The 17,438-nt window shown below is 37.2% G+C and overlaps 1 protein-coding gene and 1 pseudogene across 1 annotated transcript; one reads left to right on the plus strand and one right to left on the minus strand.

Annotated features, from left to right (window-relative positions):
• Nucleotides 1-4,477: 4,477 nt before the first annotated feature.
• On the minus strand, nt 4,478-5,416 carry LOC102821849 (annotated as a pseudogene).
• Nucleotides 5,417-16,322: 10,906 nt separating this feature from the next.
• On the plus strand, nt 16,323-17,279 carry LOC102816262 (olfactory receptor 51G2-like). Its single transcript, XM_006870348.1, has one exon. It carries the CDS (start codon nt 16,323-16,325, stop codon nt 17,277-17,279), a length of 957 nt encoding a protein of 318 aa, XP_006870410.1.
• Nucleotides 17,280-17,438: the final 159 nt, after the last annotated feature.

Genomic DNA, 17,438 nt, shown 5'->3' on the forward strand with positions numbered 1-17,438 from the left:
TAAAAAAAAAAAAAAAGTATGTGATGTATTAAGGAGAGACATAACCCAAAACATAATTAAGGAAAGAGAATATACAGGATTGAATTAACTATAGTTGAGGAATGGAGCCCCTTTCCCTCATTTTATACCAGGACTTAGAGGTCAGTCTCTGGGCTCAAAAAAGACATGATGGGAACATTCAGAGCAGGAACTAAAATTTTTGAATGGAGAGTTAGGAAGAAATCAATTCTGAAAATAGTTTATCTATGACCATTATCTCCCAAGAATTGTTATTAATTAGAGAAAATGGATTGGGTCTAGAGTTAGAAAATAGTTTTGGTAAAGTGGATATTGTTATTGTTGTTGTTGATGTTGTTTTATGAAGTGCCATTGAGTCAGTTCCAACCCATAGAGACCCTGTATAGGGTTTCCGAGGAGTACCTGGTAAGCTTGAACCACCGACCTTGTAGTTCAAATGGCTCTGCAGTCTGGCATATTAACCCATAGCACCACACCATTGTTTGGTGCCATCAAATCAGGTAGACTCATAGTGACCACATGTACACCAGAACAAAACACTGCCCAGTCCAGTACCATCATCAGAACTGATGTTATACTTGAGCTCTTGATGTTGCCACTGTGTCAATCCATTCTTGTTGGTGTATCTTCTTTTTCACTGACCCTCACTTTACCAAAATGATATCGTTTTCCAGGGTTTGGTCACTCCTGATAATATGTTCGATGTTTGAAAGACAAAGTCCCGCTATCCTGTCTTCTAAGGAGCATTCTGGCTGTACTTCTTGAAACACAGATTTATTTGTTCTTCTGGCAGGCCATGGACATTTCAATAGTTTCCTTCAACACCATAGCTCAATTGATCTTCCTTATTTACTGTACAATTTCTACATGTATTTGAGACAAGTGGAAACACCATGGCTTGGAACAAGTTCACTTTAGTCCTCAAAGTGAAGACTGTTTAATCTTGAACACACTACAGAGGTCTTGTTCAACAGATTTGGATAGTACACTATGTCCTTTGTTTTCTTGACTGCTGCTTCCATGAGTGTTGATTGTGGTTCCAAGCAAAATGAAGGCTTTATCAATTTCAATCTTTTCTTCATTTATCATGTTATTTATTGGCCTAGTGGTGAGGATTTTGTTTTCTTTACATTGAGGTACCATCCATACTGAAGGCTATAATATGTGATCTCTACAAGTAAGTATTTAAAGTCCTCTTCACTACCAGCAAGAGAGGCTGTATAATCTACGTATCCCAGATTGCTAATGAGTCTCCCTCCAAACCTGATAGACAATTTTCTTCATATAATCCAATTTTTCAGATAATTTGTTCTGCATCTGGTAGCATAGTGGTTATGAATCAGGCTGTGAACCACAAGTTCAGCAGTTTGAAACTACCAGCTGTTCTGCAGGAGGAAGATGAGGCATTCTGCTCTCATAAAGATTTACAGCCTAGGAAACCCTGTACAGGGTCACTATGAGTCCGAATCGACTCCATGGCACACAGCCACCACCACCATACATTGAATAAGTGTGGTGAAGGATTGCAACTCTGACAAACATCTTTCCTGATTTTAAACCATTCAGCAGGCCCTTTTGTTCTTCTAATGAATGTCTCATCTACATATAGGTTCCTCATTAGCACAATTATGCATCTGAAATAACCTTTCTTAGTATTGTTATTCATATGTTGTCATAAGTCAGGTCAAAGGCCTTTGCATAGTCAGTAAAGCACAAGCAAACATCTTTATGGTACTATCTGCTTTCAGCCAAGATATCATGCAATGATATCCCTCTGCGTGTCATTTTCAGAATCTCGCTTCAATATCTGAAAGTTTTCTGTCTATGTAATGTTGCATCCAGTTCACTCACCAAATTCTCTTTAATGCAAATAATAACAAAACTAGGTGTATAAATAGAGAACTATGGAGAAAAGAAACAGTCTAGCAGAGAATGTCAACTTCTAATAGACAAAAAAAGTTACACGAATATATTTTAAGTTATATATATATATGTTGTTGTGTGCCATCAGATCATTTCCAACTCTCTCTCTCTATATATGTACATAATCAAAAGCACCAATTGACCTTTAAAAAGCATGAATTTGCTGCTGTTGGGTTGTTGGGTTGGTTCCTATTATTCACAGCTGTCCTGTATAGGGTTTCCGAGAAGTGGCTGGTGAATTTGAATCACTGACCTTGAGTTTCAAAGCAAATTTGCAGTACAGTGTATTATCCTGCAGCACCAACCAGGATTCCTAGCATGAATATAGTCATTTTGAAACATAAAACATTAAACAAAAACTATATTATATATAATTGAATTTCATTACTGCCTCGTAAAGATAAAGAAGACAATAAAAATTTAGCTATTCATATGGAAATGTTAATGTAAAAATTACAAAGCTCATTATGTAAAGAAATTTACTATTTATAACAGCTTTACAAGTTCATTATTATAGACGTTCCTGGTCAGAACCCAGAAGCCTATTACCTAGTTTTAGAGCCAGTGAAAACTGAATAATGCTTCCACAGTTTTGTTTTTTTTTTTCTGTTTTCCGTTTTTTTTTTTTTTTTTTTTTTTTTTTTTTTTTTTTTTTTTTTTTTTTTTTTCTTTTTTTTTTTTTTTTTTTTAGTAATTTAATCCCTTGAAGTGACTAAGGTTGAACTGACCAATAAGAGGCATAAGGAAATGTTGTGAAATAATACAAATAAAAGTATTGTATGTTTTGATTGTTGTGGTGGTTACATACTGTAAAACAAAAATACATCAGATCATACATCTAAAAAGAGTGCATTTTTTTGTTTTTAATTGTACCTACACAAGTCTTTCATAGAAATAGTAAGTAATCAAAAATAGATACAAAATTATGCATATCATTACCACTAAACATTTTGAAAACAACTACAAATATTAATGCAATCAACATGTGTACATTATATTACTTTGGTGATTTTCTACTTTTATTTTTAATGCACATGTATTTGGATAATTCCATAGTCAATTAATAACCTTCTTACTAAAAAGAACAGCAGAAAGGGGGGAAATAAAGAGATTTGAAACAAATTTTAAAGATATATACCAAACTCCTGTCCCATATTATCTGTAATATTTTGAAATGACATCTCACCTTTATATATTTTAAGATATACCTCTATGTAATGAAAAATCATATTTATCTCCAGTGATAGTCGTTGTTGTTAAGTGCCGTAGAGTCGGTTCCGACCCATAGCGACCCTGTACAGGGTTTCCGAGGGTGTAAATCTTTATGGGAGTAGAAAGCCTCATCTTTCTCCCGCGGAGCAGCTGGTAGTTTCGAACCGCTGACCTTAAGGTTCGCAGCCCGATTCGTAACCACTACGCTACCAGAGCTCCTCCAGTGATAGTAGGGAAATTAAATGAGAAATATACTTATATTATTTGTCAATAGTAATAATACCTTTTCTAAGTTCCTTAAACACATGTGGGGAGCATTGTGGCTTAGTCGGATAAGCACTGGACTATAAACCATGAGGTTGGTAGCTCAAGCTCACTAGGAGCTTTGAGGGAGCAGGATGAGGCTTGCTCCACTTGCAAAAATTTAGAGTCTCAGGAACCCTACCTACACAGGACCGCTATGAGTTAGAACTAACTCCATGGCACTTGACAATAACCACAACAAAACTGGATTGAGAATTTGGATGAGGAAATACAGATGTAGATATAGGCTCATATATATCTATGTTGTTTTTAAGTGCATTTGGGTCAGTTCTGACTCATAGCAACCCTGTAAAGGGGTTTTGAGGAGTGGCTGGTGACTTTGAACTGCTGACCTTGCAGATCAAACCAACCTTGTGGTCCAATCCATTATCCTGCAGTGCTACACTGCTATTTGTATTATTTCTGGATAACCTAACTAATTAACCTGAATAGTTTCTTTTATGTACTTTGGCAATTACTACACCTGCAGTTCATAAGTCATAGGGTGAGACTGGGAAAGAACTGAGTTTGTTTGTTGCTATTATCATTACTTTAATAACAATCCAAATAGTTCAATCTTCATATGCTGCTTACTTTAACACATGCCAAATGACAGAAACATAGCTAAATATTAAACAAGAATGGTGCCTACACTACTCAAGTTTAGTAAAACAAATGGTTCATCTTTTAGTTATTACTTCAATAATAGTCATTAGCAAAATTGAACTATTTCATGAATATTAGAACTGCCATGTGAAAATTGCTAGCTAATTTTCTCCAGGTGTTCTCTGTCAAACATATACACATATTTACATATTTTCTGGTTTGCAAAACAGATCACAGTATTCTTTGTGTCAATTTAACTGATCTATGAAATTATGGAGAAATGGAGAATAATATACATATAACATGTAAAATATAATACATATATACTAAATCTATTTTTAATTGCATACTGACATTGACACTTCAGGACTACACTTTTGACTTTTAAATAAAATCACATCTGCTCTCAGGGAACTTAAGTACCTTTCAAATGAAACAATCTCTGGATTCTTCTTTGTATTTGTTGAGTCTTGATACTATAAATAATAGGATTCTTCAAGGGTGGTAAAAGGTTATAGATGTTTCCCTTAAGAACATGAACCAAAGGTGAGAGGTGTTTCCCAAAGCGATGCACATGGTCAGACCAATAACCGGGATGTAGAAAACTAAAACTGCACAGATGTGAGATACACAAGTCTGCAAGGACTTGATCCTCTCTTCTCTGCAATGGCTAAGACCATACGCAAGATCATGATGTAGGAAATAAGGATGAGAATTGCATCTAACAACATGTTGCTGATTACCAGAAACAGAGCACAGATACGATTGAAATGAATATCTGTACAGGCAACTCAAGTAAGTCTTGGTGTAGGTAGAAAGAGTGAGAAAGAATGTGTGGATGGCAGTAATTTAAGGTCTTCAGGTGGATAATGACTGTAGGTTTGAGTAACGAACTCCTACCTAAAATGGCAATACTGATTTTTATTATTTTGTCATTTCTTAAGATGGAGGAGTAACGCAATGGGTTGCAAATGGCAATGTAGTGGTCAACAGACATAGCAAGAAGGACAGAGGACTCCATGAAGGATAAACCATGGATGAAATAGGACTGTGCAATGCAGAAATCTAAGCTGATTTCTTGAATGAGGCCTACCAAGGTCCCCAGTACTGTGTGCACTGTGGACAACCTCATGCACAGGTCAGTGAGGGCCAGCATGGCCAAGAAGTAGAACATCAGCTTATGCAAGTTCAGCTCACTCCGGATCACAAGAATCACCATGCAGTTTTCCAGAAACACCATGTCATAGATGGAGGAAAAAGGAATGAAGATACAGATGTAGTCAACTTCTAGGCCAGAAAAACCAGTGAGAATAAAGTTGAAATCACTGAAGTTGAAAATGGAGGCCATAGACATTACTATACAATGGAAAATATTTCTGGAGAGAAGTAGTCAGTTAGAGTGGCTTCTGACTCTCAAACTTCTAGTAATAATAGTGCCATAAATTCAGAATACTGAAGAGAGGTGCTGTGGGTTACTGTGCTAGACTGCAAAGTTGATTTGATCTGAAAGGTTGGTGGTTCAAACTCACCAACCACTCCTTGGAAACCCTATAAAGGGTCCCTATGGGTCGGGACTGAGTCAATGACACATAACAATAAACAACAATGTATATTATTTTATTGATTATTTTTAGGGCAAAAATCTGCTGCTAAGACATAGAATTTCTAGTTCTAGATGCCCAGAAAGCCAGGACTTTTATGCAGAAACATTGATTCTAATAGGCACATGGGGTTTACATTTGGAACTGTACTCTTGGAATTCTGTTATTTGCTGAAAGAAGATAATGCATGGTCACAAAAATTACTTTCACAATTCCATCCATAGGGAAATGTAACTAGATAGATAATTTTCTCTTGATTGCTTTAACCACTACAAGTCATAAGATCCCAAAGGAAACAACACTGACAAATGTAATCTAACTTTGAAGATTATAAAATTAACCAAGGAAAAATCTAACAAATGGAATGGAATCAGAACTTTTTCACATTTGCCACATTATTTGACTCCTCTTTAATTTAGGTAGCTCTTTAAATTATATGCTTTTTTTCTTTCTTTCTTGTGGGTGTTCCTGCATTGTTAGAGAACTACATCTTTTATGATGTGCTGCTGCAGGATAAGCACTGGACTGCTAACTAAAAAGTTCAAAACTACCAGCCACTCTCTGAAACCCTATGTAGACAGAGTTGCCATAAGTCAGAACCAAGTTGACAGCCCACAACAACAAATGAGCATCACAAAATTTTCACTTATATTTTTTAGATATTTTGTAGCAAGGAGGGGAGTGATTAACTTTTCAGCCTAGGAGCAGAGGTCTCTGGGACCATGAAGGGAGAAGAGCAGAGAGCGGGACCCTACCCAGAGAAGCAGTGATGCCTGAGATGGAGGCATCACTTTCTTCTTCAATGCTCATCTTTCTTCTTCAATGTTGCATAGTATACCATACACAATGTTGCATTGTGTATACATGCCAAAATTAGTTTAGCCATTCTTCTCTTAATGTGCATTTAGGCTGTCGCCTTCTTTTTTGATTTGTCTCTTGTAGATAGCGTATTGAAGGATCCTGTTTACTTATCCATTCTGATCTTTATGTCTCTTGACTGGTACATTTAATATATTTACATTCAGTAGAATTTTCAATAGCTATGAATTTATTTCTGTTGTTTTTTGCTTGTGTGTGTGTGTGTGTGTGTGTGTGTGTGTGAGAGAGAGAGAGAGAGAGAGAGAGAGAGAGAGAGAGAGAGAGAGAGAGAGAGAGAGAGAGAGATGCTGCTGGATTTTCTTTACTCCACATAATTTTTTATGCTGAGTTCAATTTGTTTGTGGATTTTCTTTTCATTTTCATTTCTGTTGAATTAATGTTTACTAAATATTTCTGATTTTCCTTTTTTTTTTTAACTTTGGTCTGCAGGTATGTCATTTTTTTTACATTCTCTTGTAATTTATTTTTTCCTTACTTAAGGCAGTCTGTTTTATCTTGAAATCTACTTGATTTCCTGGCCATTTGGAAGTTCTTTCTCTACACTGTTCCTTCTTTTTGCTTTGCATTTGACTTCATTATACATTGATATCTCTGGTTCCCTATTTTCAGTCTTGTAAGTTTGCTTTACTTTAAATTATTCTATATTTCAATTGACATCGGGGTGGTGTTGTCACATATAGTGATCTCAGTTTCTTGTCTGCTGTTGTTAGTTCTCAGCTCTGGTCATTACGAATTCCTTCAATTTATGTTATTCAGGAAATGTCCTAATTTTGCCATCATATTTGAGGGACAGCTTTCCTGAGTATTTGAATCTTTGCTGGCATTTTTTTTTTCCTCCAGAGTTCTGTAAACATCATATCATTTCCTTCTTGCCTGTATGCTTTATGCTGAGAAATCAGTGCTTAGTTGTATTGGCTCTCCTTTTTCCCTAATTGCTATTGGAATTTGCCTTGTCTTTGATTTTGGAAATTTTTATTATGATATGTCTTGGTGATTTTCTTTTGGGATATTCCTACTTGGGGTTCATTCTTTCATTCTTATTGTATGCTTATCTGCTCATCTTTCGTGACGTTAGGGAAGATTTCTTCCAACAACTCTTTGACAATTTTCTCTGTGATTTTTATCATCCAGAACAATTCCTGTTCTAGAATTTTAATCACCCGTAAGTTGATCTTCTTCATGGTGTCCCACATAAGTCTTCTTCAGATTTTTTTCTTTTTTATGATTGTTCTTCTAGCATATTTGTGTTAAGAGATTTATCTTCAGATTCACAAATTCCTATTTCCATTGCTTCAGATCTCTTCATTGCCCTTTCAATGTATTGTACATTTCTGAAATCTTAGTATTAATCTTCTGGATTTCTAATATGCAGGTTTGGTATTGTTTCAAACTCATATTTATATTGTCTGTTTTTTTTCTTGTTCTTGCTGTCTTGAAACTTTCTTTCAATCTGTTGTAAGTACCAAATACCATTCCTTTGAATTCTTTTTCAGTTTGTTCTATTACCTTTTTTTCTCAGAAATGTTTCTGTCTCTGCATCTTAATCATTAGTTTGAGCCAGTCTCTCTGTTTTCTTCATGTGAGCTAAAATTGTCTGTTGTCTCTGAGGCATTGTGGGGCTGTCATATTTGTAAAAACCAACAGTGTAGTTGTTGGACGCTGAAGGGAGAACTCTCTGGTGGGCTTCTGCAATTCAAGGAGCTCACAAATTGGTTGTAGATGGGATGTGACAGCAGAGTTTCTGGTCCCAGATGGCATTCCCATTGACCTTGGTGTTACCTATATTCAGGGCACTCAATCTGGAAATAGTTTGTGTGGGTCCTTAATGCAACTGGTTTCAGTGTCTGTTATGACCACAAGGAAACTGGGGAAAGAGTGACTGATGATATGCTGTTCTGATAACTCTGCTAGTTTTGTAGGCCTTGAGTTGAACCCACTTGAATCCAGTCACCAAAGTTGTACACCAAAGCCATACAGTCAGTCCCAAACTCACACTGCCATGGCTCCCTACCACATGACTCCTAACTCCCACAGGGCAGATTCTGCACTGGAGGTGGATGAAGTTGGAAGATAGCTACACCTCTATTCATCTGGGGAGTCTGAGGAAAAAGAAGATATCACACCTTTCCTGTCACATGCATGGATCTGCTCTGCCAGGCCTCTCTGCATTCACAACTGCTCACAAGATGGTCAAACCATATCTGGGAAGCCATTGAACAGTCAGTCTCCCTCTGTCCCCATCTCTGACCAGCCTTTTCTCCCAGCAAGCACTCTATCCACCTCTGTAACTTTTCTTCTGAAGTTCAAGTGTCAGAATTTTCATCTGTCTGCTTTATTTAATCAAGTAGACAGATGAAAATTTTATCTTTATTTCTATCTTTGTTGTAGAGGGTCTATGTAGTGCATCTGACACTTCCATCTTCGTTTTATGCTTACTGCATCATTTAATTTTTTGCCCATTTGTTGTTGTTGTTATGTGCCATCAAGTCAGTTTTGACACAAAGTGACCCTAAGCACAATAGAACAAAATGTTGTCCGGTCCTGTTCCATTCTCACAATTGTTTCACTGGAGCCCATTGTAAAAGGCACTGTGCCCATCCATCTAGTTGTGAGGTTTTCCTCTTTTTTCCGGACCCTTTACTTTCCCAATCATGATATCCTTCTCCAGGGACTGGTCCTTCCTGGTAACATACCCAAAGTTTCATAATCCTAGCTTCTAAGGAGCCTTCTGGTTATACATCTAACACAGACTTCTTTGTTCTTCTGGCAGTATAGGATACATTTAATAATTTTCCTCCAAAACCCAATGCATAGTTTCTTTTATAATCTTCTTTAATCGTTGTCCAACTTTCACATGCATGTGAGGCTATTGAGTATACCATGATTTGGGTCAGGCTCACTCTAGTCCTCAAACTGAGTGAGTGCCTTCAATACTGCAAGACAAGGCTTGGATTTTTTTCTTCAGTTCTGTCAGTGTAAGAAATGCTGAGTGTGTTCTTCCCTTCTGATTTTCTACCATGTCTTTTCTCTACTAATTGTAATACTTTCCTTTGTGTTTTCAATCTGCCTTTTGAAATTTCTTTACTTCATCATTTCTCTCAGTAACTTTAGATTTTCTAAATTCAGAAGCAAAATTCCTAGACTAGAACAAGGAGATACTCAGTGGTTTGAAGTCAGGGAACATATTCATCAGGGTTGCAACCTTTCACCACACTTATTCAATCTGTATGCTGAACAAATAATCTGAGAAGCAGGATTCTGTGAAGAAGAAAGCGTTATCAGGATTGAAATTAGAGTAATTCACAACCTGCAATATGCAGATGATACAACCTTGTTTGGAAAGAAAAATCCGAAATACTTAGTCACTAAGATCAAAACTACAATCTTCATAATAGATTTCACAGTTGCTGTTCTTTTTTTTTTTTTTTTTTTTAATTAAATATAGCATGGAATTTATCAGTTCATCCTTTTTATTTTGTTCCAACTCATGAGATCAACTACATTACTCACATTTGATACTACCTTTCTAGTCACCATAAACAAAAGGTGGCTCCTAACTAGAATGTGAGTGTATTATGTATTTGTTTTAAATCACATATAAGGAAATCAGTATGGAGTCCTGGTGTGCTGTTGAAGGTTAATGTGCTCGACTGCAAAGTCAGTTTGAACCACAAGGTTGATGGTTCAAGCTCACCAATCACTCCTTGGAAACCCTATACAGAGTTGCTATGGGTTAAAACTAACTCGATGGCACTTAATAACAACAACAACAACAAGGAAATCAGTAAATGAAATATTCAACATGGTCAGGCTCAAAGGATTTTCCATTCAATCATAAGGTAGTCTCTTTATAACCCATTGAAAATCCTATCTGGCAATGATCTAGTTAAAATTAGCTGTTGCCACAAAGCCCATGGTACTTGTTATTTTCCTGAGGGAATAAGTTCAAGACAGTGGCTGATTTGCTGTAAAATTACTATCCACTGAAGACTCACTACCATTGGACTTCCAAGGAGAAGTGTTTTTAGCTCTAGTCTCTTTATGGGTGAGTCCATCACGTAAATTTTGTAGCAGAAAGGGGAAAGACATTCTTCCAAGTTTCTATCTAGTGTGATTTTATGAGTAGTGTCCGTATGTTTTAAAGTCAGATTCTGAAAAAGGACAATACATATTAAAGATTGAGTGGGTGAAATGGTACATTTAGATCAGGTACAATCTGGGAGCTATTGTATAAATTTACTGAAGACTTCCTCAAATGTGCTGTTGTAGAGGAACCCAATTAAATGTACAATTAAAAGATGCATTGGTAACTCACGGATAAAATTCTCCCTTGTCTTAAAAACAGAATCATGTGTGTATACCTAAGTCTCTAGGTGGATATAGTCTCAGCTTTTCAAGCAACAAAGCCAAGGTGAAGGAAAGTTTGAAGAAGAAAATGGCATGGGGCACTGTTGATTTTGATCACAGTCTGGAAAGACTGTCTATTTCTTCTTGTGAGATAAAAGGTGAAGGAGGGGTGATCTAAATCTAAATCGAGGGTGATCAAGATTAATTGCTATTATTTCTAAATCTGTGAAGAATCATCTTTGAAAAAGTTTTTCACATTTAAACATGGTAAGTAATAGGGTTAAGAAATAAGTAGAGGGGAAAAAGCAATTATTTACTTCCTTAGCATGTTACATAGTATTAGGAACTCCTCCACCCAGTATCTTATTTTGTTATCAAATAAACTTATGATATTGGTATGACATAATAATTAGTACAATTCAATCTAAGTAAGATAGTTGTCCTTTTCTTTGTGATGTCAGGACAGAAATAGGTGTCCTGTTTTTATAACTACACTCTGGCTAAACTCCTTAGTTAATTAGGTATTTCTTAAAAATTAAAAAAAGCATCACACACAGAAACATTATCTTCTAAAACGATTCCTTTTCTAGGCAGTAAGATGAACATTATAATATACAAAAATAACACACTCCACATATCTGAGAATCTGATGCCTTTTTTTCATAATGTCCTTTTTCTTTCAGGGTAAATGCAATAAAATCAGGAGTTGTGACTTTGCCTACACTAAGAATATCCTGTGTGTTTTTGTCTCTGCACCTGAGATCTATAGGTGAAACAAAAGACCTTTTAGTTTGTTACAAAAATCTAAAAGTTATTTTTCAGAATTTAAAGAAAGAGTGCAGGATGAATGTAAATTGGGAAATTCAAAAGCACACTAAGGTGACTAACAAATTGGTGGCGGGACTTAAATGAGCTCTGATACAAAGATGGGGAAACATACACTGCCACAGTCCTAATAACTAAGTTAAAGACTCTCATACGCTACTGGAAGGGGTGGAGAGGGGCACTGTAAGTTTTGCAGAAGACCACAAGGTCAGTTTGAACTGCAGGGTCAGAGGTTCAAACTCACCAAATGCTCCTCGGAAATCCCACAGAGTCAATGAGAGTCTGAACCAACTTGATGGCACTTTGCAACGACAACAACAACAACATTCAGACACTTAATTTAAATATGCATGTACACCTCTTCCTAGGCAATATTTTCAATCATTTTTCACCTCATTTTACATTTGCTCTGTCAGTAGCTGACTGAATGTTCATAAAGATATGTGTTGTTGTTGCTTGTTGATAAGCGCTGTTGAGTCGATTCCATCTCATAGCAATCCTTTATAGGGTTTCCTAGGAGCCACTGAGGGGTTTAAACCGCTGCTCTTGTGGTTAGCAGTCTAGTGCTTATCCTATAGGGCCGCATGCGAACTACAAAAATATACGTTGTTGTTACGTGCGGTGGAATCGGTTCCGACTCATAGCGACTCTGTACAGGGTTTCTGAGGCTGTAAATCTTTACGGGAGAAGAAAGCCTCATCTTTCTCCCGCGGAACAGCTGGTAGTTTCAAACTGCTGACCGAGGTTAGCAGCCTGATTCATAGGAGGAATTTTTAAAAAGTATGTCTAAAGAAAAAAGCATTTTTCTATGTTGTTGTTGCTAAGTGCCATGAGTCGGTTCCACACTCACACAGTCACAGCCACCCAGTAAAGTATTTCTGAGAAGTAATTGGTGAGCTCGAACCACAGACTTTGAGGTTCAAACCGATGTGTGGTCCAGTGCTTTAACACACAGAACCACACCAGGGCTCCTAAAACCTAAATTTCTGTAGAAGCAAAGAATAGATGATATACAGATTACCTTATTAACAATTTGGTTCTTTCTCCAGGAAAGTATCAGGAAGAAAACAATATGCTTCATTCACTACAATTATCATATGCACTTTGGATTTCAATGATCTGTGGTAAAATCCTTTAGGGTATCTCAAAGTATCTGTATTTGTGGCTGGGACAGGCTCGCTGACACTGTCTCAGAGCTTAGCACTTAGGAGTGAGATTTCTTTCTTTATCTAAAGATGTGCCTTTCCTCCTAATTCATAATCATTGATTCTAGTTCCTTCCGTGTGTTTGAGATCCTTCAGCAGCATTGCATTCAGCTTTTTAAGAAGCAATCCTATCCTTAAGGATATCGGTAGCAGGTTTTAATCTTTGGTCGATACCAGCATTACCTGGAGTGATGGTTAAAATGCTGAATGACAGGCTTCAACTCAAGGAATATTTATGCAGTACGTCATGGGTGATACCACTGTATATAGAGACATTGACTTTGGAAAAAATACATACATACATACATACATACATATTATTCCATTTATGCTGTAGCATAAGCACTGGACTGGTAACCACAAGGTCAAAAAAAAAAGCCATGAGCTACTCTTGGAAAGCCTATACAAGTTCTGTATGACTTGGAACCAACCTGACAGCACATAACAGCGGCATTACATTTTTGCTTCAAAACTTTGTGGAAAATGGAATTGTAAGACATTAAAAATTTTCCATGAACTTTTTGAAGCCACTTTTTGAATATATATTACTATATATTTAATGTGTAGTACTACAGAGAATTGTTTGTCTTGCCATGTGAAATTCAGTTTTTTTGGAATAATAGTGTTGGTTCTTGTTATCTCCAGTTTCCTCATCTCTCTTATTGTTGTGTGCCCCTGAGTTGATTCTAACTCACTCAATACTATATGGCAGAGTTGGACTGCCCCAAACGCTTTCCTGAATTGCAGTCTTTATGAAAGCATGTTGTCAGGTTTATTCTTCTGCTGGAGCTGCTGGTACACTGAACTGCCAACCCTTGGGCCAGCAGTCAGCTGCTTAATCATTGTACCACCAGGACGGTTTATCTATTTTCTCAGAATCTCAAATAAAGTTAGATTAAGTCCCTCTCTCAGGTAATGCAACTCTAATAACCTGAGGTTTTCCATGATGCATCTCTAAGCATCCTCTCCAACTCAAACATTCTCTCACATTTATACACACACACACACACACACACACACACACACACACACACACACAAGGAGCTCTGGTAGCGTAGTGGTTACAAATCGGTCTGTGAACTGCAAGGTCAGTAGTTCGAAACTACCAGCAGTTCCGCGGGAGAAAGATGAGGCGTTCTCCTCCTGTAAAGATTTACAGCCTCGGAATCCCTGTGCAGGGTCGCTATAAGTCGGAACCGACTCCACGGCACTTAACAACAACAACAACAATATATATACACACTGATCTCCAGTTATGTTGCCTTTCTTGCTAGTTTGTTACCCCAGATGCCAGCTCTTCATAGAACTAGTCCCTAAATTCTCAGTCTAAAACAACATCCATTTCTCTTTCCATATTACTTCATTTTTTCACATATTTAAAATTATCTTTATTCTGATGTTGAAAAACATTTCTTTTTCTTTCATATCACTACTTACATCATCTAAAGCAATGCATATAACAGTTTACTGAGTGAAAACATATCTCTAATTTGATATGATAAAGTTAATTATAAGAGAATAAAGCCCAGGCATCCATCATACAGGAAATTTTGAAAAATTAGTAATTTATGAGAGTCTTTAGTTTACTTTGATAGAAGAATACATGATTCTAAATGTGTTCCTTAAGAACTGGTATTTCAAACTGCATATCACTAAATCAGCCCACATTAGTTTCTGTCCTGATATAAAATGCTATCCTTTTATGACAAATGTAGTTTGGGAAAGTTACATAATTGAGTTATTAAAGACTAAATTCTTAATCTAGAAAGTGGGCATTAAAAACAACAACAAAAAAGAATCTACCAAATTCTGAGAGTTGTGATATTTCACAGTGGTATGTATAACAATGCTTTGAGAATAGATTATCCTTACATATTGCCACCTGATAAAGAAAAAGTAGCACACTGTATTTGGTGGACCTATTTTTCAAACTAAACATGATACTAGATTGCATATCCTAAGACAAATTAGAGGGAAGGAGATAAAACAAAGGGAAAATGAATGTCATGTGAAAAAAATCCTGAATGGATGACTAAATAAGACCCTTCAGAATTAATTCATCATTATTGGTTATCTTTCCTTAAATTTAGTAATTCTGAAAAACTCCAAACATTTCCTTACTTTGTTTGTAATTAGGAGGGAAGTGAAAATGCTTTCAAGCTAAATTACCTCCCATTGTCTTCTTGGAAGATGAACTCATACCAGATTAACTATGGAAAGGTAGGTTAACTGAGGAGTCCTGGTGTGGTGCTGTAGGATAAGCACTATACTGCTAACCACAATGTCAGCAATTCAAACCTACCAGCCACTCCTAGGAAACATTATACAGGGTCACTATGGGTCCACTTAAGGGCACTTAGTAACAACAACAACAACAGAATAACTGACATGGTAGGATATGTAACAGAGATCAAAGTTCAAAGCAGGGGCACAATGAAGAGATAAGTCTATTTCTAGACTTGGTGTTTCTCTGGTAAATAATTTAAAAGTAAATCCAAATCTTGATTTAATGGCAAATCTATTCTCACCCCCCCCACCTCCTTAGTTTTTGTATTTTAATAGCTCAGAATAGGAGGGATGTGAATTCACTATAATGCTGAATAGCTTGAAACTTATGTTAAGGCATCTTCTACATAACCAAGGTGTAACATATATAATCACATTTGGAAAAGGAATCATATTCACATAAATGGTTTAAATTTTTGCTGTAATTTGGTATTTTACATTCCGTATGTTTGTAGGTTCTTTTTTGTTCTTAAACTGGCACGCTGCCATATTCAAGGTGATACTTTTGAAAAAATTATAAGAGATTTTTTCTCTGCAAAATTACATACTCATTATATTGAAAGACAGTATAAAGTGGTGAAGTCAACAGGAACTGAGAAATGTTGGATTCTGATCCCTCATGGAACACACTCACTATTTTGGAATTCAGAATTAATTTTCCAATATGCATGACCAATATTTTCTTAGTCCCTTTCCAGAGCTATATTTCAAAGTCTATAGTGGGAGTATATTTTGTTGTAAAGCTCCTAAGCTTGGCTTACTATATATGGAAAATACTTCCTAATACTTAGAACTCACCTTTTATTTGTTGTTGTTGTTAAGTGCTTTTGAGGGTTTCCAAGGAGCAGCTGGTGGATTTGAATCGCCAATGTTGTGTTTGAAGTCCATGGCTGATTCTCCAGCACCACATCAGGAGTCCAACCTTTTATTTAATGACCACTGATCTATGAACTAGACAACATACTAGGGAAAATTATAAGGTTGTGTGTTCCAGAAGAACATTATGGATAGTCTTTGTAAGGTCTAGATTTATACTACATGTTCTGACCCATCAATTCATTGGATTCCAGGACCTGTGATTATACTTCTGTATGGCAGTCTGCCTCTCCAGTTCATCATGTCAGATTCCAAAAACAACACCTTCTTCTACTTAACAGGCCTTCCAGGTCTTGAGACTGTGTACACCTGGCTTTGCTTCCCCCTGTGTGCAATGTATATGGTATCCCTGACAGGGAACAGCTTGATCCTGTGGGTGGTGAAGTCAGAGCCTTCTCTGCACCAGCCAATGTACTACTTTCTATCCATGTTGGCAGTGACTGACTTGGGCCTTTCTGCCTCCACGATGCCCACCATGCTTGCTATCTATATGTTAAGTCTCAAGGAGGTAGCAGTGGATGTGTGCCTGACACAGCTCTTCTTCATCCATACATTTTCCATCATGGAGTCCTCTGTGCTGTTGACTATGGCCTTTGACCGTTTTGTGGCCATCAGCAACCCTCTACGCTATGGCACCATTCTCACAAACACCCGAATTGCCAGCTTGGGTCTGGCCATTGTGGTGCGCAGTATAGGCCTGCACATCCCAGCCCCCATAATGCTGAAGAAGTTGCCTTACTGCCGGAATCTCCTGCTTTCCCATTCCTACTGCCTGCACCCAGACGTCATGAAGCTGGCCTGTGTGGACACTCGCATCAACAGTGTATATGGCCTCTTTGTTGTGCTCTCCACACTGGGGGTGGATTCAATGCTCATTGTTCTCTCTTATGTGCTAATACTCCAGACTGTTCTGACCATTGCCTCTAAGGCTGAGCGCCTCAAAGCCCTGAACACATGTGTCTCCCACATCTGTGCTGTACTGCTCTTCTACACACCTATGATTGGCCTGTCCATGATTCACAGATTTGGGAAGCAGGCTTCCCCATACAGCCACATGCTGCTCTCCTATCTTCATTTTCTCATACCTCCGGTACTCAATCCAGTGGTTTATACCATCAAGATGAAGCAGATCCGACAAAGGATGCTGCGCCTCTTAAGGGTGGGTGGGGGCGGCATCAGAGACACTCAGAGTCATTAAATGTTTGCTGTAGAGAGAAAAAGCAGGGGAGGTTCTAGTCATAGTAGTTGCTCTAAACATACCATGAGTCACATAGGAAGGAAAATAATGTGAAAAGACGTCATCCTCTTCCACAAGAAGTCCTCTCACTTATAATTTATATAATCTCTTCTAATTTAT

The sequence above is a fragment of the Chrysochloris asiatica genome, unplaced genomic scaffold (genome assembly GCF_000296735.1).
Source record: "Chrysochloris asiatica unplaced genomic scaffold, ChrAsi1.0 scaffold00140, whole genome shotgun sequence".
Classification (NCBI taxonomy): domain Eukaryota; kingdom Metazoa; phylum Chordata; class Mammalia; order Afrosoricida; family Chrysochloridae; genus Chrysochloris; species Chrysochloris asiatica.